This window comes from Notechis scutatus, chromosome 9 (genome assembly GCF_049901735.1).
Source record: "Notechis scutatus isolate UNSWTSFEM ecotype Mainland chromosome 9, rNotScu1.2, whole genome shotgun sequence".
In the NCBI taxonomy this organism is placed as follows: domain Eukaryota; kingdom Metazoa; phylum Chordata; class Lepidosauria; order Squamata; family Elapidae; genus Notechis; species Notechis scutatus.
This window is the reverse complement of record NC_142017.1, coordinates 23,272,636-23,295,245: the sequence shown is the minus strand read 5'-3', so window position 1 is coordinate 23,295,245 and position 22,610 is coordinate 23,272,636. Positions and strand designations below refer to the sequence as shown.

General features: G+C 45.0%; 1 protein-coding gene across 1 annotated transcript in view; it reads right to left on the bottom strand.

The window, feature by feature from the left end:
- SF3B3 (splicing factor 3b subunit 3) overlaps positions 1-22,610 on the bottom strand; it is a 39,290-nt gene that overhangs the window by 11,989 nt on the left and 4,691 nt on the right. The window contains exons 4-14 of the mRNA XM_087971885.1: positions 20,780-20,952; positions 19,626-19,767; positions 18,532-18,644; positions 17,775-17,912; positions 17,591-17,694; positions 17,211-17,376; positions 13,710-13,805; positions 13,089-13,161; positions 2,541-2,692; positions 971-1,126; positions 228-383 (exon numbers count right to left, since the gene is read on the bottom strand). Of these exons, the coding sequence (XP_087828011.1) occupies positions 228-383; positions 971-1,126; positions 2,541-2,692; positions 13,089-13,161; positions 13,710-13,805; positions 17,211-17,376; positions 17,591-17,694; positions 17,775-17,912; positions 18,532-18,644; positions 19,626-19,767; positions 20,780-20,952 (1,469 nt within the window). The remainder of the gene's footprint in view (positions 1-227; positions 384-970; positions 1,127-2,540; positions 2,693-13,088; positions 13,162-13,709; positions 13,806-17,210; positions 17,377-17,590; positions 17,695-17,774; positions 17,913-18,531; positions 18,645-19,625; positions 19,768-20,779; positions 20,953-22,610) is intronic.

The following is a 22,610-nucleotide window of genomic DNA, read 5'->3' as shown; positions in this document are numbered from 1 at the left end:
GGAGAAAGATGGCATGCCAGGCATTTAGTTAAAATAGGGCTAAAGTGAATGAAAAAAAATTGGGGGGGTATCAACAGCTCTTGCAGAGTTTCCAAGATGCTCCTTGTTTCTAAGCACTCATCTTCAGCAGGCCCCACGCTCAGCATATGCTCACCCAGAGAAAAGGAAGCATGCACCTTAGCATAATAAACCAGTAATGCAGATAAGCCTTCAAGCCAGCCACTTACTGAGGGATCCAGGGAAATGATCCGTACAGTGTTGTCTACCAGCCCAACCGCAAGGAACCGGGAGCGCTGCTCTCCAGGTGGAACGTTTGCCAAACTCATGCACACAACATCGGCCGACATCTCCTTCCTTTCCGTGTATTCATTCAGTTGCCCAGACTAGGAAGCAAAGAGACGAGAAGAAGAGGCGGCCAATGAATCGGAAAGGGGCTAAACTGACAGAGACTCTCACGGCAGGCAGCGATCAACTGGTCCTGTGGCTGCTTGGCATTATATCCACTTCCAGTGTCCTGCAGCCACTTTTGACAAAACTGGCCCATAGCAAACAATGGGTTCACTTAATAACCATCACAAAAAAGGTTGTAAAATCAGATCAGTTGTGTGAGTGACCTGCTTTATGACTGTCACAACGCACAGCCATATTAGCAGGCCCCATTACAGTTGTAAGTCAAGGATGACCCATTTTTCCAAGCCATCCTTTTTAAGAAACTGACCACCGCTGAGCTGGCAAGCAAAGGCTGTGAAGGCTGCCAGGCAATGGCCGTCTTGGGAAGGTCATGGCATTTGGAAGAGGATCGTCTCTGACAACACTTCCTGCTCCTGACTGGCTGAGAGCAGAGCACCGGCCTTTCCCACGAGAGCCTCTGCTCCATCAAGGCCGCCCTGCTCAGAGCCCCAAACCAATCTCCAGCCCCATCAATCCTCCTTTACAACCCAGCTCAGATCTACTTTCTATGCTCACGTACTGGATCCATCTCAAAGTAAACCAGCTCTCCTCCGGTCAGCGCGATCACCACTTGTCTCTGATTCACAGCGCATTTGACAATGGTTTTTTTCCCAGGTGTTTTCCATTCGTTAACTCGTTTATCTGCTCTTATGTGCCTGATGCCATCAGGATAAACCTGAAGGGAGGCAGTGAAGAGGTGCTGAAAAGGCGGCAGTGGTCATTGCTTGCCCACCACAAACAGATGCCCCTTATGGTTAGCAATTCTCTTACAATTCATGATCATTAAACTTTCCATCCCAAGTAATCTAGGAAGGAGGAACAGCTCAGTAACCAGCAATTTGAGAAGTACTACAGTTGTTTTTAAAAAAATAAGCCCATGTACACAAACCTGAATATTTACTTTTTTTAAAAAAAAAAATAAGGATATAACAAAAAGACATTTTCAGAATCATCTGTAGCAAGGAAACACTAATGGAAACCTCCCAAGAAGGGCTAGTATTTTTCAGGAAGTGTCAATTCGGTCACTCCGGGAACAGTTAGCTCCTTTGTTAGAAGTGAATTTTTTTGGAAGAGGGAGCAGTTAAGGTCAAGTTCCCTGGGATGGTAAGTTTTGCACATCCTAAGAAATCTATATTATTCAAATCATAAAAACAGCCGATAAGCAGAGTAACTCTGTGCTCTGGCAGCCACCTGAAATTCACTTACACTGATCACACCAGCACTGTGCTATTTTCTTCCCTGGTTGCAAGCCAGCAGCTGTTAATCCAACCCTAATACTCATCCACTTACAAAGTAATGTTCCCATCAAGACAGCCGTAACATCACATTGCTGTTTTGACCTTAGTAAGAAACAACTCATCTGTCAGCCCTTCTGGGTAACCCAGGCAGAGATAAGACACAATGAGCTAAATTAACAAAATCTGGCAAGACTGAAAGCACCAATTTCCATTCTTCAAATTTCATTGTTTGCTCCATTCAGGTGGATCCTCCCTTTGGCTGTTAAGCCATTGGGGCTTAATAGTGTTTCCTAGGCAGCATTTCTTCTCCCTTTTCCTCAAAGTTACCCATGGATTCCATCCCAACAACAATGATTTTGGGGGTGGGATTCTACCAGTTCTGTCCACCTCTGTAGAACCAGTAGTTCTGAAGAGCAGCAGACACAGAACCGGTTCTGTATCTGGTGCTGTTCTGGCCCGCCCACCCAGGCTCTTATCTGACCTTTATTTCCTGCTTTTTCAACTACAGCTGCTTTGCGCAACACAGCTGCGATTGAAAAAGCAGAAAATAGGGCTTTTCCAAACGCTGCGCACTTGCACCCAGCGCTGCTCAGCTGTCCGGGCAGCTCAGCAGGTTGTAAATTCTATTTGCGCAACTCGCGCATGAACACGCCACGCAGAGTGACAGAACCGGTAGTTATACCAGTCGGATCCCATCCCTGGGGTGGGGGGTTAGGAAGCAAGATGCAAAAAGAAAGAAAAAAGGGCCCCAAAACTCATCTCTGCCTCAAAATCAAGCCCTCCCTCATGGCGAGTAATCTCACTTAATGGATAAAATAAAAGGGCAAGGCAGCTGTTAAGCCGTGGCCTTACCTGCACCAAGGCATCGTCTCCCAGCAGTGAGCAGGACAAGGTGGGCGTGGTCCCAAGGAACCCTGAGTCAGTCACTTCCTCCACGGTTTCTCCAATGGACAGGACTAGGGTGGCATTGACGAAAGACACAATGATGTAAGCATCGAATTCATCTGGTGGGAGAAGAGGAGGGGAAGATTAGAGGGAGGTCTGTGATGTAAAGATGAGCATCTCTGAGAATTGCCATAAGGCTCCCAAGGGGGAAATGTTTCACCATTAGGAAGCCGTGGCTAATCTTCAGGGAACCAAATTTGACATCAGGTAAAAAATATCAGAAACCTCAGGTGATTCATTGGTTTCTGATGTGAACCTAAAGAGTAGGAGCAGTTCCATCCGGAGCCTGGAGGTGCAAAAGTCCAGAGCTGAATTCTGAGAACAGTCACATGATCAATCTGCAAAACCATCAGGCTTATTTAGGAATCCCAGAGCTGGAAAGAGACACGGAGGCCATGGAGTCCATGGATCCAAATGTCGGCCTCCGGCCTGCAGAGGGCACTCTGGCTCCTGCTTGAGCACTGCTGCCAATGAAAGGGAAGCCCTCCATCTCTTGGGTCCTCGGTTTGACTCTCAATTTTCCTGGTTCATAATCAGCATAATCTTCATAATCCACAGAGCAGGATGCTTCTCTGCAATTGATTCTCCATTGGAAACTATTACGGTTTGTTTCAATTCTTTGATTATACGCTGATAAACACTCAATTGCAGACCCAGGTGCTTAGCGGCATAGACAAGACTGTGAGAATGCACAAGAGACTCCAAAAACCCACAGCTCCTGTGCCTCATAGGCATGAATAATGCCAGCCATCTTATTAGATGTCGGGCAGGCCAAGCCATGTAACACCAGATTGGGTGCTCCAGGGCCTATGCGAGGTCGACACCCAAGGCCAGATCATTGCACAGCTTAAGCCAGAAAGTGAATCGTGTCTTGCAAAGCTGCAGTCAAGGCTGCCATCACTTGGGTTGAAAACATTCCTAGCGATGCCAGGCGCATGGCTGCTGCCACTAGAAACCAAGGGCAGCACATTAGACAAGCCTAGCAGAGAAGCAGTGCTTGCTTTTTCCAAAGGGTTGTTAGTAAGGTCACTGTGGACACCGTGAAAGTCCTTCCAAGGCCTAATGAAGGAGGCCAGCGAAAGTCATCAGGAAAAGGTATCCTCCTTTTGACAAACCATTTTCCACCCGGAGGCCAAGAACGGAAAATCTGTCCAAGTCAGGGATGACAAGTCATAACCAAAACAAAAGAGAGAGTACTTTTGATAAGACGACATGCATCTGTGAACATAACCAGCACCAATGTCTTTGTTGGCTCTATATTAAGCTTCAACATCATCTTTGGGCCAGCAATCAGATCGCACAAGCCCCTCAGAGGAGAGATGGTGGCCACATTCCCCATCAGCCTCTGACCCTGCAGCCAGAGAACAGAACCCAGACGTGGCAATTCACAGCAGCAAAGAGAAGGCAGTCATCATCTCCTCCCTGGAGTAAGGGGCCAAGGACCCTGGAAGGCTCAAGACCATTGTTTCAGTGAAACACAGATTGGTGGTGGCAGGAATCTTTTACAATGCAGTTTTTTGCTGGGATCTGGGGAAAAACTCCCATTGCAAGAATAGATTGGCTTAACAAGCATGTAATTTGCTTAATGACTGTGGTCACTTGCTTTACAACTGTTGTAAAAATTGTTGTAAAATCAGGTCACATGGACATTCCAGGCTCAACTGTGATTGTTAAGTGAAGACTACCTGCATACAACTTTAATGTCACTCAGGTGATCCAGTGGCAACCAAATAACTTCCTGATAGCATTTTTACTCCTACTCCTCCCAAGAACAAACAGAAAAGCTTCAGAATAAGAGTTGGCATTGTAGGCCATCTGCACTCCTTCTAGAGTCTCAACATCTTTTTTACAGTGTGGTGACCAAAACTGGGTGCTGTCAGCCCTGAAGCCATTTTTTATGCTGGAGCCATTTTGAACATCTTTAAGGCTCTGACAAGTAAAATTCAATTCAGCTATAAAACTTGATTGAGCGGTCTTATTAAGGCTTTATAGAGTGGTATTAGTAGTACTTATTTGATCTTGATTGTATCCCTGTGTTAATGCAATTTAGGATTGTATTCGCTTTTTTGGCTGCCGCCACACACTGCTGGCTCATATTTAGCTGGTTGTCCACTAAGACTCCAAGATCCCTCACAGTTCCTGCTATTGAGCCTGGTTTCACCCAGTCTGTATGTGTCCTTTTGGTTTTTCTTGCCTAAGTGTAGGACTTTACTTTTTTCTACATTGAATTTCATTTTTTTAGACACGGCCCAGGGTTCAAGTCTGTCAAGATCCATCTGGATCTTCTAGGGTGGTTAGCTATACCTGCCAGCTTAATATCATCTGCAAATTTGGTAAGTTCCCCTTCTATTCCCTCATCTAAGTCATTTATGAAGATATTGAGGAGTCCTGGGCCTAAGACGGAATCTTGTGACACCCCAAAGCTTACTTCCCTCCGTTGTAGACTCTAACTTAGACTGTAGGCTCAAACCACTGAGTACGGTTTGTCAGCCAGTTGCGAATCCATCTGGTGGTGATGCTATCTATCCCACTTTTTTCTAACTTACCAAGAAGTAGGTTGTGGTCTACTTTGACCAATGCTTTACAAGATATAAAGATATTCTAAATGAACAAGGGGAACTAAACTTGAAACAAGAACTGGAAAATCAAGGAATTGATTTGGCCTGGTGGGGCCATTCATCCAAATACAATCAAGATACAAGAAAGATGCAGAATTGTATGGATTTTATAAAGAACCTTTAGAACTAGACCAGATATTTTTAGAGACGGATGACAAATTAATATATATATATATAGCTATTTATTGAATTTTAAAATTGAAGAACAAGAAGTAAAAGAAACAATGATAGTATGGTCTAAAATTTTTGGATACACTATACAATTAGATAAATGGCGAAAACTTTGGGAAAGGAATTATAAATTGATGATGTCAATAGCTTATAAAGAAAATTCATATAAAATGTTTTATAGATGGCATTTGCAAGGATGGCAAAGATGTTTCAAAATGTATCTCCCAAACCTGCAAACAGATACCGGGTTCTTATTATATATGGTGGACTTGCCCTATGGCAAAAAAATATTGGTCAAAAATAAAAGAGTGGCGAGAAGGAATGACAAAACAAATAGACTTAAAACCAGAAATGTTTTTGTAAGGTATTTTACCAGAAAAATATATTAAAAAGAATTACATATTTAATTTTACATGTGATAGCAGCAGTGAGAATTGTGTATGCACAAAATTGGGAAAACAGAGGAAAATGTAATAAATATTAGGATGTGCTGAAATGGACTAACTTTGAAGATTAAGGATGACACAGAATATTTTTTAACTTGGGAACTATTTTATCAATGGTTAGAAAATAGAAGTTAGAAAATTAAAATTGAGGAGGATATTGTAAATAAAAATGAAGTAAGCATGTAACTAAATAATGAATGTTGAATAAATAGGATAAAGAAATATGATTATTAGATTTGGAGGACAATGGTAATAAATGTGATGTTTATAAGGTGTGATATTAACTATATGTTAAAACTGAACAGGGTGTTTAATTAAATAATGGAAAGTGTTTAATAAGGATAAGTGAAGATTATGATGAATAGATTGAATAATGGTTATAATTAATATGCGTATAAGGTTTGTTATTTGTATTTAAGAGATTGTACCCAGAAAGTACACTGCCATTGTGGGGATATGATAATTTTATATATAACGAAGGAAATCGCATAATAAAAAATAATTTTAAAAAAGGACTACATGTTGAGTATGGTTCATCAGCCAGTTACGAATCCATCTGGTGGTGATGCTATCTATCCCACATTACTCTAACTTACCAAGAAGTAGGTTGTGGTCTACTTTGTCCAATGCCTTACTGAAATCTAAGTATACTACATCCACAGCATTCACTGGTCTGCTAATTTAATCACTATGTCGAAGAATGAAATAAGATTGGTTTGGCATGATCTTAAAATGATCTTCAGAAAAGCTATTAAGACTGTTAGGAATTCTCAGCAAAAGTAGAAAATCCTATTTACACAAAATGAAAGTGTTAGCATCAACTACTTGAAATGGCTTTGGACTCTTCCGTTAAACAGCCAGCTGTGGTCCCTTCTCATTCTAAAAAAAACTAAAAAAGCCATGTTGCAAGAAGGAGTCCCACATTGGCCCAGAAGATTCCTTAGTGCAACTGGAAAATGCATTCCAAATTTAGAAGGCCAGAGTATTCCAAGACCTCCCACAGCAGGGGTGTCAGGACTAAAAAGACCGAAGAAGTATTTTTTAGTTGACAAGGGGAGCCACCGAAGTCCCACCAGCCCTAACCAGCAGGATCCCTGCGATTGAGCCACACGCTTTGCCCAGCAACACTCCCCCACCCACCCCATTCCAGCCTCCAGCTCCTCGGTAGTTATTTCACTGAAAGACCCTCCTGGGCAAAGAGTGAACAGTGAGGCTCAGCTGGGCTTTCTGGTGCAGTGGCATGGACCAGCTCCAGCCTCCTGGATTTGGGGGTATTTCTAGCTAGCCTGAAGTCATCTTCTCTGCCCCGCTTCCCCCCCACCCCCAAAAGGAAACAGCTTTAATCTTTCTAAATCTCACTGAATAACAGAGTTAGAAAGGACCTTGAAGGTTATTGCTAACATTTCACTTATTTTTTATGTTTAGGTGATCTATATAGTGACTAATAGGATAATTGTGTACCTACTCATCCTGGTCCATTCTATAATTCTTCCAATGCTAGAACTCAACAGGAAAAAAGCAACTCCGTTTAATTTTAGGTTGTCAGCAAGAACTGCTAACTAGAATCAGCTTCCATGGACTCTGCTCAGTCAAGAATTAAAGTTCAGTGTACTTCTTCTCACTTGCTGGTCATTATGCCAAAGCTTGAAGAACTAACAGTTTCAAGAATCAGAGTTCTAACATGTTGCAGGCTGATGGTCCCGATATGCTAGACTTTGCCCATTGAGCTGTTAGGGAAAGTGAGAACTGAGAGTTCATACCAAAGTTCAGACCTAGTTCAAGTTCTAGGCGTGAAGCTAAAAGAGAGCTCACATCCAGCATTTTGTCTTACTGAAGTCAACAGGATGAGCATCTACTTGACTGCAGATTGTCCATGCCTATTGGATTTTCTAGGTCTACTGGAGGCTCTTTCAACATATTCATTGGAAGACTTAAACCATTTTTAATCTGATATCTTAGATGCTTGTAAAGGATTTGCAAGATGTCAAAGTAAATTCCACTGTGTACCATTCTGATTACTGATGCATAAAAGCACTCAAAGGGCAAGCCGGGTATTCAACAGAAAGGAATTAACTAGATGGTGATCACCAAGCAGCCCAAGCCCCGTGTCAGGAGCATGTGTGAGAGCAAAGAACAAATGTGGGGGCAGGACCATGAGAGCCAATTCTGTCCTTTGGCAAAGCACTGAACAACAGGGTTAACACCACAGACAGACACCTGAACTCAAGGCTGCCCTTTGGCTTCTCTTCCCTGAAGCAAAGCAGGGGGCAAGTCCAGAGGCAGGAAAAGTTTTAGATTTGCAGAGATGCTCCCCAACAGGTAGAGTGTGAGTGGGGAAAATGTGCAGGTACCTGGTACAAGCACTAGTGCAGCCCAACCTGGCTTTACTACAAGGGAGGAGTGGGAAGCCGCAATGAAACCAATCAAAGTGTTGCCCGCACTGTGAAGGACGCCATCAGGAAGAGCCTTTTGGGGGGGAAACACTGCATACGCAGGTGGGAAATCAATGGATGCTCACAACATGGATTGTGATGATAGTGGGGTCTTTGTAGCTTGGGGCGATGGCAGCCATGGAAATACCGGAGCTGGATCCACTAAGCCTGATTTCTCCGGATGGGTGGATTTCGACTTCTGGAATTCTCAGCAATACGGCTGCCAGCTGAGGAAGATGGGGGATGCTGTGGTACCTCCCAAGTATTAGGTCAGAAGTTATCTAACCTCAGTACCCGTAGAGAGTAAGAACTCTATCTTGTACATGAATTCCAAAAATTGGGTGTGTTTAAGATTTGGTAACCAACCTGAATAGTTATATCAAGATTCCCAAGTTTTATGGAATATGAAAATGAACACATATTCTATCTATTAAAATAGCTTAGGAGACCCTAAGTCTACTTGAAAGCACATGGGAAGCCTGTGCAAGCGACATTATCTCAGTCACAGGAACGTGAAGAAGTTCTAGGTACATGAGAGAAAAATACTTTTGCTGTACAGCTATGTGAGCAAAGCTTCCAGTACAGAGAAGGCAGCGTGGAGAGGAGACCCTTCTTATCCCAAGAGTCCAGGCAAAGTCTTGATCCCTTCAGCCCCAAAGGCCAAAGATTGAATGTCTCAAAGCTGGTGGAACCCACTACCCAAAAAGCACCACATATCCTGTAGCTTCAAGTACACACCTGTGGGAGGAGATCAGCACCTCCACTGCCAGCCACCTGTGAAAGAAAACAGAAGGCTTGGTATTGGTAGTATCATAACCACATACCAGCCAAGGTTAGCATTTGTCCAGAGTTGTACAGACACCACAGAAGAGAGAATGAAGAACTTCAGAGGCAAAAAACAGAGGCCTACAGGATTACCACAGCACAATCATCCCGGTTCTGGGTCATTAGCACATGCCAAGGTAAACCACTGAGAATTAAGCAGGCCATCCGGTGATACATTCCAGGAAAAGCATTAGGAAAAACCCAATATTGGCCCAGTAAAAGCTCCATCTTAGCAAATGGGCTCCAGCATTTGAGAGCAACAAATCTGATTCCACACTGAACACCTGGATGGAGCAATTTCCAACATTTTCCTGGGAAAACCTATGCGTACAGGTAGCCCTCACTCAACGATCACCACCAAACCTGGAATTTCCACGATAAGTCATTGCAGTTAAGCAGGTCACCAAATGACCTGACTCTTTTTTACAATTGTTATAAAGTGAGTCATGGTGGTCATTAAGTGGATCCATTCTCCCAAATGAGCATTTTTTGCCAGATTGCCAGAGTCATATAATCGCAGGATGTTGCAACTGGTCATGGATGTGAGCCATTTGCCAAGCACCCAAAGGGCAGCCACATGGGGGGAGCTGGCACAAGCAGCAGTCATGGTTTCAGTGATGGGTTGAAAGTAACTTTGGGGAGGGGGTCTGTCGTAACTTCAAAAGGTCATTAACGGAGGAGTACCTGTAGTTCTTACTCAGTTGCAGCAACCATGCTACAAATCCCAAGAGGAATCCCAGGGAGAAATAGACGGAGCTGCCTTCATGTGGTTCCACTCAACTGGCATCGAAGTCACAGCATTGACTTTATGCTAAAAAAAATCTGCAGACTAGTCCAGTTGCTCTCTCAGCATCTCTCGGCTCACTGGGTCTGAGTTACTACAGAGAGTGAAGCCAGTCAGAATCCATGGGTGTGTGTGGGGGGGGGTGTATGTGTAGAACTAACCCTGTGTCACTTTCATTACAACCGGGGGGGGAGGTGGGGGAGGCTGCAGTGGTGCTCAGTCTCAGCCCCTCCAATTCTGGGCCATTCTTGCTTCAGCTGCTGCAGCTCTTTGGCAAACATGAGTCGGTGACTGGGCTGAGGCCACCCAGGAGGAGGGATCTCCTTCCGGATTCATTTGACTAGCACCGTAGAGCAGAGATGGATCAGGGATAAGAGGGAACTGCCCACTGAGCTGTGGGAAAACCCTTCAGCGCTGCCAAGAATTCCACTGTAAAATGAGTGGCCATGCACATCTTTCAAACACACAGAGCAACCAAACGGATCCCTCAGATGCCTTAAGAGGTCGTCCTCTGTCCTAAGAAGAGATTTGGAGTGGCCGTGATTTACTGTATGGTCAGAAAGTGATCTATTGGAAATGACAGCTGTCAGGACCTTCCATATTCAGATAATATCTCCTTTGCTGTAAAATAAAAACCAGTTCAAGAGTGGGCTCACATACATGGTTTAACAGTCACAACTCATGAACAAGATCATATTCACAATGGAGTCACAAACCAACCAACATTCCCCTCGCTCATGGAAGTTGCTGCCACCCCAGACAATAAAACCTTAGACTCCACCCCCACCCCCCACAAGACCAAGTTATGCACTGAGGAAGGGGCACTGCCAGGTACCTGGGCAGCCAGCAGAGATAAAGCTTCTCTCTGCAGCCCCATTTCACATGCCGGCACTCCCAACTGGCAATTTCTGGAACAGGCGTCACCTTAATCCCAGGAGGACAGTCAAAGAACACGACTGCCCAAACTACGTAATGCTGTGTGTGTCCTGGCTGCCCTACCTCTGAATCTGTCTGGAAAACCCTGGCAGAGGGCGGGGCGGAAGCCGGGGGGGGTGGCAGGCACTACACAGTCCACGATTCTCATCAGGCTATCAGCATGTGAGTGACTTGGAATCAGGCATGATGCTTCCTCAGTCCAGTTCATCTCATTAAACCCACATATCCTGCATGCTCTTAATCCACCCAGCCATCCCACCCAACGTCACCTTCTCATCTCAATATACGCCTAGCCCTTCTCCCGCTCAGCTTGCTACACAGCTCCCCTCCCCTCCAGCAAGCAGGGTTGAGGTACCTTCGCCTGGCCTGCTCTTGCACTTCAGCAGGGAAGGCTTCCTCCCTGCGCACCAGTGCTCCCTTCGTCTGCCTGCTTTATGAGCCACCTGCTGCTCTTTGTCAATTGCACACCCACATTCCTCTCTCTCCTCCTGGCTCTCCTCCATGCTAGCTACTGATCTTCCTCTGATGCTCTCCCAGCAGCTAACTACACCCAGCTGGTTCCATCCACTTTTCTTCAGGTACCACAACTGGCCGCCTAAATTGGCTCTTCCTTGCTCTGCAGCTGCTTGGTCTGAAATGGTGAGCAGCCGCCACATGGCACTCCCCAACTGATCTAGAAGGCACATGCAATGCACTCACCACCCACAATGCTAACATTTCCTGAAAGCAATGAAAACAACAATAAGTCCAGTGCCAACCTCTTGCTGGGGCAGGCCGGTATGTTATAGCTTTTTCCCTGGTCCTTGTTGTTTATACTTCACCTATCTACACTAAATTCAGCCTGTCACCATCCAGCAATCCTCAAAGCTCTTAAACATTTTCTACAGACCTACTTCTGCTATTTATGCAGCCTTATTACATATGACACTGCAAAAACATCCAGGCATATACCACATAAAACAACTTTCCACCCTCTGAATCATCACTTAAATGACCTATTTGAAAGATAAAATACCCCTGAGCTAGCTGACCGCCCCCCTTCATAGCAAGCTCCTCTCAAGGGAGCCCAGCCAAGAGATTTCCACAGGTAGCAGAGCAGAAGGACCGGCACCAGCCTGGCCCAAACTTTCATCTTGCTTTGTGGCCAGCTCTTTCAACTAGAAACAGACTGGCAGGAGTGGTTGCTGTTCAAGGGAGACACGTAGTCCCCATCAACAATCCCACGGCAGCACTCCACAGTATAGCTTTAAAGTTCCAAATGTGCTCAAACACAGCCCCACGGAAACATACCACAGTAACCCAAACAGGATACAATCGAGGCCTGGCATCTGCATTTGATGTACTAACACCAGCTATGAAGACAAAGTCTGGCCATTCCCCAACTCTGGTGGACATTCAGATTCTAGGAAGTCACCAAACTACAATTTTAGGGGGAGTGCGTATCCCCTGTAATTTAACCTCCTATTGTCTAACTTGCAACCAACTAGGAGTACTTCAATCTTGTTTGTACTGATTTTCAGTTTTGATTAACTGAACACCACAGGCTAATGTCCCATTGAACAATCACCTTGGACTGCAACAGAAAAAGAGGGCAGAATTGGGCTTTATCAAGATCCTGGTTTTCCAGCCTCCTCCCACTAGGCAATCTACCCAGCAGCATCATTTGAATAGCAAGAGGGCACAAGATGAAGCCCTGAGGTATATTATGGTCACAACTAGAGGCATTCAAAATGCTTTGAGACAAAAAGTTTAGCACACAACCCGTCACAGTCTATTAAGAGGAGCAAAAAAAAAAAAAAAAAAATTCAGGAGCTGCCCTTGTAGCAGACCATGCAGTCTGGCCAAGCAGCCCTGGTTCTTGGCCCTGATCGATGAATGGGTGAATACAGTGATAAATACCTAGAGCCATGCGAATTGGTTCCAAGTTAAGTGCCAGGGAGAGCAGGGCAGGACCACAGAAGCTGAGGAGGGAGGGGAAATGACTAAGAGGGCCCCAGAAATCGCCCCATGGTCCAGATAATGCTATATCACCAGGACACGGGAGCTTCAGGAGGCACGTTACACCCACCCATCTTGTGACGATCACCGATTACCCAAAAGGCTGCAAGCGGTGGGTGCCTCGCATTAGGACCGCCTGACACTGCACCCCCACCGTGAGTTGTGGGCAGACCAGCCGTGCCCAGATGCCTCAATCTGAGCCATGCTCCTTCCCAGTTCTCTCCACACACGAGAACTCTTCCTACCTTCAATGTGTCTCCTCACTGTCCACACGGCATTAGGATTACCGGGCAACTCTGAGACCGCCATTTCAGACACCTAGCATGATACAGGACGATAATTTAGATGCAGAAGATTTGTGAAAATGAAATGGCCTTAGAGGCCAATCGCAAACACAACAGAATCAGGATGTTGCAAGCCCTCCTTCCTTTTTATACAGCTAAATCCCAGACATACAAAAAAAACTTTGAAAAGAAAAAAGTAGGGAAAAAATAGCTTTTGGGGGGGGGGGTTGCATTTTTATCAGACATCTTAACAAGAGAAAGGAGGGTTGGTCTGTTTTACTCCTTTACAGGAAGGAATGGGGACTCCCAGGCCTTTAGGTGCTTCAATCTGACTGGCAGCAGCTCTCCAAGATCCCAAGCAGGGACAGCCACCCCCCCTCCCCACCCCCCAGAACTGGTCCTGCCTTGTAGCCCAATAGGGATCATCAAAAGCCTGTTTCCCAGAGAGAACAAAACCACAAAAACACGGAGGGAAGAAACACAGCCCTTCGGTCGTCAGCACAAACTAAAGCAATGAAACCATTCTCAACGTTGGGCTCAGTCCGTCAGGTGGGGCTCCACACTCATCCAGAGGCTCCTTACCTCGAGGCCGTGTCTCAGGACCCTCAGAGACGAACGAGGGCCCCTTCCGCACGCCACATACAGCTGAGGGGTATCTTCGTTTGCAAGATCAGCAATCTGCACAGAAATCCCAAAAACGGCAATAAGAAACCAAGCCAGCCATCTGAGGTCTGTTTCTGTTTCTCTCCCAAAGCAGGCTGTCCCCGTCTGATGGGACGGGAACCTAGACAGAGACTTAAACCTGGAGAATTTAGCAGTATAACGAGGAACAAACAGCAGGATTTAACTGTAAAGTATCACTATCCCCAGGCCATCTGTCTGGCACCCTAACTTTAAACAGATCACAGCACTTGCCCCCAGGAAGTGCTTGTTATACTTTGCTCGCTCACCTAAATAAAGGCCAAAGCAAGTTTCCTGTCACTCACGGCCATGGGTATAAAAATGATTTTCTCCCAAGCCTCATGTTTTACAAGCACCTTGAACCTTGTCCAGAGGTTATGCCCATATATTCCTGGCCTGCTCCAGACACCCATTTCCTCCAGCCCCCCGCCTTATTGCCTCTCAGAGTGAAGTGAGAGGGCCCTTCGTGGAGCATCTTGCCCAAGGACCCTGGCCTGGCACACCCCCACTGAGGCTCCTGGCCCTTGCAGAGACCCCTCTTCTCCCAGGCACTCCCCTCCTTCAGTGCCCCCCCTGCAATAACGGCTGGTTGCAAAGTCAGATGTTCAGACTGGATTTAACCTTCTTGTCCCTCTACCGAGTCTTTCCCAAGGACCTGGGATAGGCAGCTGTGGTTTAACTGTCCCAAGGAAAGCTGCTTGTTAGAATTGACTGGTGGCAATTTCATCCATCTTGATGGTGCTCCAGGGGTTTGGGGGTTGCTCCCAAGGTGCTTGGTAGTCTCACTGCTTTCCTTTGCCACAGACGTTCCGCTTCTGTTTGCAGGTCTTTGTATTTTGTGATCCCCACCCCCCAGTCCTTTCTCTTCTCTTCTCTGTACTACCACACCCGCTATCTAGACTTCGTCTTTCCGATTGACAATTGTTAAGTCTGGGGTGTTGTTGCATGGCAGAGTTTGAATGGCCTGTTTGAATTCTAAAGTCTCAGAGCACTTTAACTTTTTCATTTTCTACGACTTGTCTATTTTGTGGTCCTACCAGGCAAATGGTATTTCGTGGAGATCTTCCAATTCTTGTTTTTTTGTCATGCCATTGTTTGTAGTCACTGCACCATTTCCTTGTAGCAGCTACCCACGGGGGCGGCTGTTTCTTGAGCTGCTTTGCTGTCAGTTGCTGTCTGCTCAATTCTGGCTCTGTATGCCTTTGTTCCTAAGGCTTGGTCTTGTGCCGCTAAAAGGAGCCCCTCTGCCTCTTTCTTCAGCTTTCCTGCTCTTAGTCATTGCCAGGCCTCAACTAGTAATCTGTGTGTGTGTGTGTGTGTGTGTGTGTGTGTGTGTGTGTGTACACGTACACACTGGCCATGTAATAATTTGCCTTGCCGTGTCTCTTTTCTATTCTTCATTTGGTCTTTCTTGTGGGCCAGCTTCATTAATTAATTAATTAAGCCTTCATTGTGTGCTAGCATCAGCGTATCTTCTTGGTTATCCTATTATCTCTTTTATTCATTAAACATGAAACTCAGTCAACTGAACATTTAAAAATGTATCACAAATGTAACTGACTGGCACTAATGGTTGATATGGGTTGCTGCCAGCATCCTAGGTATCAACCAAGTACCTTAAACTGTGAGTAGTGCAGTTTTTTGCAGTTCTGCTGGTTTTATTGCAGGAAGCTGCAATTTCTTCATGTATTTTGTAAAATTCTTGGACATGGTACCACGTGCCCCGATGACGATGGCTATCACTGTGACATGCTTCATCTATAATCGCATAGTTTCGATGGCCAGGTCGTGATATTTCGTGATTTTTCCCCAGCTTTTTTCCTTCAACTCTGGGGTCTCCTGGTACAGCAGTATCAACACATTGTACACTTCGGTTTTCGACAACCATTTGGCATGTTGTGTTCCAAATGACAATCTATATTCGAAAGTCTGACAAGATCTCTCTTTTTCATTTTCAACAACTTTTTCCACTTTTTGTTCCCATGACTTTTTGGATGCAGGTAAGTCGTATTTTTTACATAATGACCAGTTGATTAATTTAGCAACTCGGTCATAATCTAGCTTTGTAATCAGTTTGCATAATTTTGCTGCACTCACATATTAAATGTGAAACAGTTTCAACCTTGTCATTGCAAAGTCGGCAGTTTGGACTGTCAGTGGTTTTTTGTATCTTCACTTTCATGGCATTAGTCTATCGTGCTTGTTCTTGAGCAGCAACTATTAAACCGTCCAATTCTTTCTTGATGGTTCCCATCTTAAGCCATGCCCATGTCAAGTTGTGATCACATTTTCCTTCAATGTTTTTCAAGTGCTCTCCATGCAAAGCTTTGGTTTTCCATCCATTTAATCTGTCATCCAGAAGGCACACTTCTGAGGTGTGAGCAGATGGCCCTGTTTAATCAAAGGAATCCTGAGCTGGCCGGGCAGCCCCTCAGGCCCTGTGCCATGCAGGGATTTACAGAGAGCGACCAGCATCGTCAATTGGCAGAAGCCAACCAACAACTGCTGCAGAGAAGTCATACAGCATACTGAGGAATGCTCATTACTGCCCACAATTTGTAAAACTTCTCAGTCACATTCCTTCCCTCTGAAATGATACACACACAGAGAGACACAAAGATCCAAATAGCTCCCATCCTGATGACCTCCAGGAGCTATTGAAGACCTGACTCTTCTCCCAGAATTTGGGGCAGGTTGATGGTTCAGTACTATTTGGAAGGGTTTTTTTATAGAAATGTATCCCTTTGGGGTGCTTATGAAGTCTTTTTCTATTTCCTGTTATTGCACTGTTTGGAGATTTTTTCACAATTTTTTAAAATTAAAAATTATGGTTATTGTTGAGCTGAGCTCTTTCTTGTGTTTGGTCTTGGACAGCAAATACGTTTTGATTGATGTATTATTTGTAAGGTATGTAATATTTATAATGTAGTGTTATGTATAAGAATTTATGGAAAATAATCAATTTTATTTGCCAAATAAAATGGCAATTTCTTTGAAAGTAGTGATTCCTTTTTAAAGAAAACGTATCTTACCATTTTAATGATGAAGTTTATAATTACTACTAATGGAAGGGGAGGAGTTGCGTATTGTGGCATGATGACAAAACCCAAACACTAAACTGTCGCACAGCTTATGGACCTCCTGAGTCCTAACAAAAAAAGGCTGGCCTGCCAGCAGCAGGCAGGCAGAATTACATAAAATGTGGCATTATTCATCATGAACAGAAACTAACCATTTGCTCCCCTAAATAAGGAAGAGAGCAGTAGCTCCAGAGCAAATTTCCCGGCTGGCCTGCCCTGCACTTCTGTTCTATGCTGGGGCTCTACTAGCTCCTGCCACAGCGAACTCGGCACCACCTGTAAAAGCACCACCATTTGCCATCCATGTGGAAGAGCAACGTACCTGGCAGGACAAAATGGGAGAGAGACTGTCCAGCTCATCCACCAATACCAGGTTTTTAAGGGGCCGGGGCTGGAAGAAGAAGGTGTCCCCCTCCTCCAGTGGCATCGCAGAGGAGAACTCGGGCTCATCGTCATCATCTCCAAGGTGGGCAATCTGGTAGAGGTAGCTGCAACAGAAGAGGGGCAGGAAGGGACAGGCAACCAGAGAGGCTTCGCGTCAAACAAGACGAAAGGGTGAGGCTCCTGCGTTGCCTTTCTCTGCAGACTGCCTTCCCACGCCTGAAGGACCTCCAGGTATGGAGAAGATGGAACTAGAATGCAACCAGAACCCCGTTTAGGCCCACCTCTTGCTTTGGAAGGGAAACTGGAGATCTTACTTACTGGTTTCCAAACTCAGAAGCCACAAAGAGAAAGCCTGTTTTCAGCACGCACATGGCTGCAGCCACAGGGACGGTGTCAAAATACTTCAGCCGAATTTCTGTGACCTGAAACCAGCACAAACTGCATGAGACACTCCTGGTAGTTTTAGGCCTTTTTTTCTCAAACTAAATGTGCTCAGACTTACCATATCTTCATCAGTCTCCAAGGTGATTTTAAAAATATCACCCTGTTCTGTTTGAGCTAAGAAAAAAAACATAGACTTGGTCTTGTGGGTAGCAGAGCAGACAAAGATCATGCCTCTCTCAGGGTCATCCAAGTCATTCTGTCGAAACAAGAGGACCAGGTTAGTGGTTGAAGTAGAAAGGCTGGCCTCGAAGGGCCAAAGCCAGCTGTTTAAGAACATGAAAGGGCACCTGTCTGCATTTCTGCTGAAAAGCCTGCAATCAACTAGAGGAAAAGGGGCTAAGGAACCGTCCTTGATGAAGATGAGCACATTTCTGTTCTCTTTGGAGGCCCTAAAAGATGTGAGCCCTCCTCCATAAGGGCATGATGCAACAATGCTCTCTGACCAGCTCTCTTCCTCGTTCTCCAACTGGACAGCTTCATGGATAGCTTTCCATGTTCCCTCTATCAAAGCCTTGTTCATCCTTACAGGGAGATATGAGCATGATAAAGACTCAAAGGACAGAAGTCAATGATGCAATTAACAAGGCCAAGATTTTCTATATCTTTTTCTTATTTGGGGAGAGATCTGGAGCTTTTATTTTTTAAATGTAACTATTTCACAGCTTGCACCGAGACCTTATGTTTTGCCTATTTCCTACCATTCTCCTTTTCCTCCAAGGACTGCAGAAATGAGGTTTAGGAATACATTGGGATGGGGTTTTTTAGGTACTGAGGAAATGGTGTTTTCAGAGGAGTAAAGGTCACAAGATACTTACCCTCCTCCTGGGAATTGGACATCGAATATCTGGCTGGTCACCGAAGTTTTTGTAGGTAATGTAGTTTTCAGAGCAAATCAGTACCCCACTTGGACCATCAGAGCCTCCGGGAACTATAGAACACGGTCATAAGCACGGCCAAAGGACAAAAGGAGCTAAGTTCATATTTATTTTCTTTATATAAAAAGGAAAAGTTATTTCTGGCAACATTATTTTTTTTCTTTACATAAAAAGGGGAAGTTCTTTTTGGCAACATATATTATTAAAGTTCTTTGTGGCAATCTTTCGGCAAAACAATTGAATGGCAAACACTAAAAAGGCTGCCCCTATCCTTTCAAGTGTTCACCTATCATTATTAGAGGTCGATGATAAGGACTGGGAGACCAGAAGCACAGCAAGGAAATGTGTAAGTGAAAAGGAGGAAGAGAAGTATTAAGAGGCCAGAAAAAGAATTTTCTGAAACAGGTTTTCAGCTTTTCAAGAAAGAGACTTTAAAATGCTGTTGCAACTTTGGAAAAAGTGCAAAGAAGAGCAACTATGATTAAAGACCTGGAGACTAAAACATATGAAGAATGGTTGCAGGATTTGAGTTTGGATAGTCTAGAGAAAAGAAGGACAAGGGGTGACATGATAGCAGCATTTCAGTATTTGAGAGGTTGCCACAAAGAGGAGGGGGTCGATTTATTTTTCAAAGCACCAGAAGGCAAACAAGAAACAATGGTTGGAAACCAATCAGGAGAGAAGCAACCTAGAATTAAGGAGAGACTTCCTGTGAGAACAATTAACCAGTGGAACAGCTTGCTCCAACACTGAAGGTTTTTAAAAAGAATCTGAAACAGTTTAGGGTCTCCTGCTTCAGCAGGGCATTGGACTAGAAGACCTCCAGGGTCCCTTCCAGCTTTATTCTGAATGATTGCTTAATTTTTCAGAATAGAAGATCAATACACACAATCTGTTTGTTAGAGGATGAAACAACACTACTAAGATTTTATTAAAGATTCTATGGCATGTACAAAACATAGAGAAACCTTTCTCCAGGTTTATGAATTCTCTATATGTGCCTTTTTCCCTACAAGGGCTGAGAAAGAGGGTACCTGTTATCAGAAAATTGCCATGTTCCTCCAATGGTTCGCTGTATTTCCTGACCACATGGTTCAAACCTAAGTCCAACTCATAAAATGTCAAGGTCTGCTGGGTGTTTGCTGCAGCTTCTCCAGTGGGGTCATTGTCAGCTTCCTAAGGGGAAAAATACCATTTACGTCCCATGTGAAATTTGAGTAATTTATTCTTTTTAAAAGTATAATAGGACATGTCTAGTGGAAAGCACACTCAGGATGTTTTATAATCACCTGTAAAAACTGGCATAATTCAACAAGATCAAAGGGTTCCTATCTGTCCTGCAAAGCTTCCTACCCTTTCCCTAAAGGCCTTTGCAGAGCCCAGCCATCCAGAGTTGAGTCAACGTGTCCAGAGCAAGCGTCCTCAGGAAGCAACCCCATCTTTACTGCACTACTTCAGACCATACAGGCTCAGAAGCCACATCAGGCCGAACGCTCTTCGCACAACCCTGAGCTGCAGTGCAGGTGCTCCTTTCCACGGCTTCTCAGGAACGGCCATTTTGGCCTCAGGTGGGAGATAGCTATCAATAGCAGTAGCTACACTGAAAGCCTTACACTCCACCAGCTCTCCATCCCACTGAAACCATCTAACGTGGTCCATGTGTGCACTGAAGGATTACAGTGGGGAGGGGTGTGTGTGACATTTTACATTTTACAATGGCCAGAAGTGTTTTGTGGTACATAAAGCATCCTTTTCAAGGCCACTGTAGCTTCGATCAGTTATTAAATGATGTTTGTAAGTCAAGAGTAGCCTCAGCAGAGATAGATAGCACAGAATCACAAAATCCATGGAAATGGGTCCAGGCTGACATTTTCATTCTGTCCACTCTCCCAATAGCTGCAGCTGCTATCGCCACCAAACAGGTGGGAAGGAGAGGGTTTGAGAGAGTCTCCTTCCAAGCCAGTGCTAGCACCCCACAATCCCAAGCTAAACCCAAAACCCTGCCAAATCAAAGCACAGACAGGGTTGACAATTGCACTCCCTAGGAGCACCTCTCGTACATCCATTCCTTGTGCTGAAGAATGCGCTCATGTTGCAAGCCCAGGAAAGGAGCCGTTTCAGAACAAGCTCAGCAAGCTGACCTAACACCAATCTCATTGTTTTAGAAATCCTTTGAGAGAGATACTACCTCGTAATCCATTTCCAGGCAAGCAAACATGGGATTTTCAAACCCAACATCGACTCCAACCACATGATAAACCAAGGTGTTGGCCTTGTGGGCTTCCAGTGGGGAAGAAATGGTGAGCCGAGCAGCTGCGTCTCTGTTCAGGATGTACACAAGTTTCTGCTTCTCAATGGCACCTGCAGGCAAAGAGAGGAAATGCTGAGCCCCTCAGGCTCAAGGTCAAAGCCGCCCAGAGCTTGTCCTGCTCAGCCTCTGGAGACTCCTCAGGCCAGCTGGACAGGCAGGGCTCAGAGTGCCACTTCAACTGGGGTCTCCTTGCCCTTCCAATATGAAGTTCAGAATGCAGAATAACAGAGCTGGAAGGGGCCTTGGAGGTCACCAGACTGCTTTTAACTAAATTAATCAGTTTAGTTTTCCATCAAAATCTTGTCCAGTAAACATACGGTTTAAAGCTGGTCTATTTCAATAATCTATATATATATATGTATCACATACACAGGAAGCAAAGCTAATCTGGCACTGAAAGAAAAGGCAGTCCCATCAGAGGAAGAAGGAGAGCTGGTTAGTGCAGAGGCTAAATATTTGGGCCCTGCCAAGAGACTCATTGCTGCTGCTCTTACGATCAAGGCATAATGGGCAGAAGGAATAACTTTCGAGGAATGAGAAGAAGAGCCGCTTCCGAGACAATGGTCAGGCAAAAGAAATTGAAGTCTGGGCTGAGTGGGTGTCTCAGACCAGACCATCCCCAGCTCTCACGAAGGCAGAGGGAGGGGGGGAGCATGGACAGGCTTGCAAGATTCTACTGCTAGAACCTTAACATAAAAATCCTATTAGAACTCATGACTTTGGTTCTCTAGCTTCACCTAGCCTGAACCTTAACAGCTGATATCAATCCTGTAAGTCTGAATGTGCTTTCTGCACATTCTCTCTCTCTCTTGATCCTCATGAGAATTATGGAGCTTCTTGTCTGGGATACTTACTCAGATGTAGCAGCTCTTCTTCCTATTCCTTATTTCTTCTCTCCATTGCAAGTCAGCACAGCTGAAAATAGTAAGTTGACTTTCCATTAAGAAAGTCAGAAGTGCCTAAAAATTTCAACCCTCCTCTAGGGCCATAAGTGGGATGCAGGGTAGGTGGGGGAATAGTGTGCAGCCACAGACCATTTTGAACCATAAACTTTCCCAATGTAATTGATTCTTCAGCACATTCTTCTCAATATGTACTTCAATAAGTATTAGGGCTACTTTACTTGATGTGAAAAAACTCAAACCTAGACTACTTCATAAAGCTTAAGAATGTAATCAAGTTTTAAGAATCTCTGCCCTGAGCGGAGACAGAGATTTGGCCCTGATATCTGGAGACAGTGGGGATATGGATCAGGCCTTCAGATCAATATTGAGGGGGCCATGGCTTTTCACTGCCAGCCCCACCCCATTGAGCGACATTCCCTCTTTTATGGAGTTGCCCTATGACAGACTGAGCGGGTCTGGAGGGTTTTGGAGATCTTCCTGGACTCGGTCCTGCTTCACATAGGGCACCAATTGTGCCCTTTCCTGGAACAGAAGGCGGCCCTGCTTAGGGTCACTCACGCTTTGCTGCACAACACTGCAACGGCACTCTCCGAAGAGCATCCAGAAGCTGCAACTGGGCCAGAATGCAGGGTTCAGGAAATTGTGAGGGTTTCTTGGTTTCTCCATCTTCCATCTTTCCTACGTGAGCCAAGCCGACTCGCATCAGGCTTCTAAGTATAAGGTGCTTTCATGCCTTTTCTGCCACACTACTAGCTGAGCTCGGATTGGCCCCAAGCCTGCTGATCTTCTGGGAAGCCTTGAAA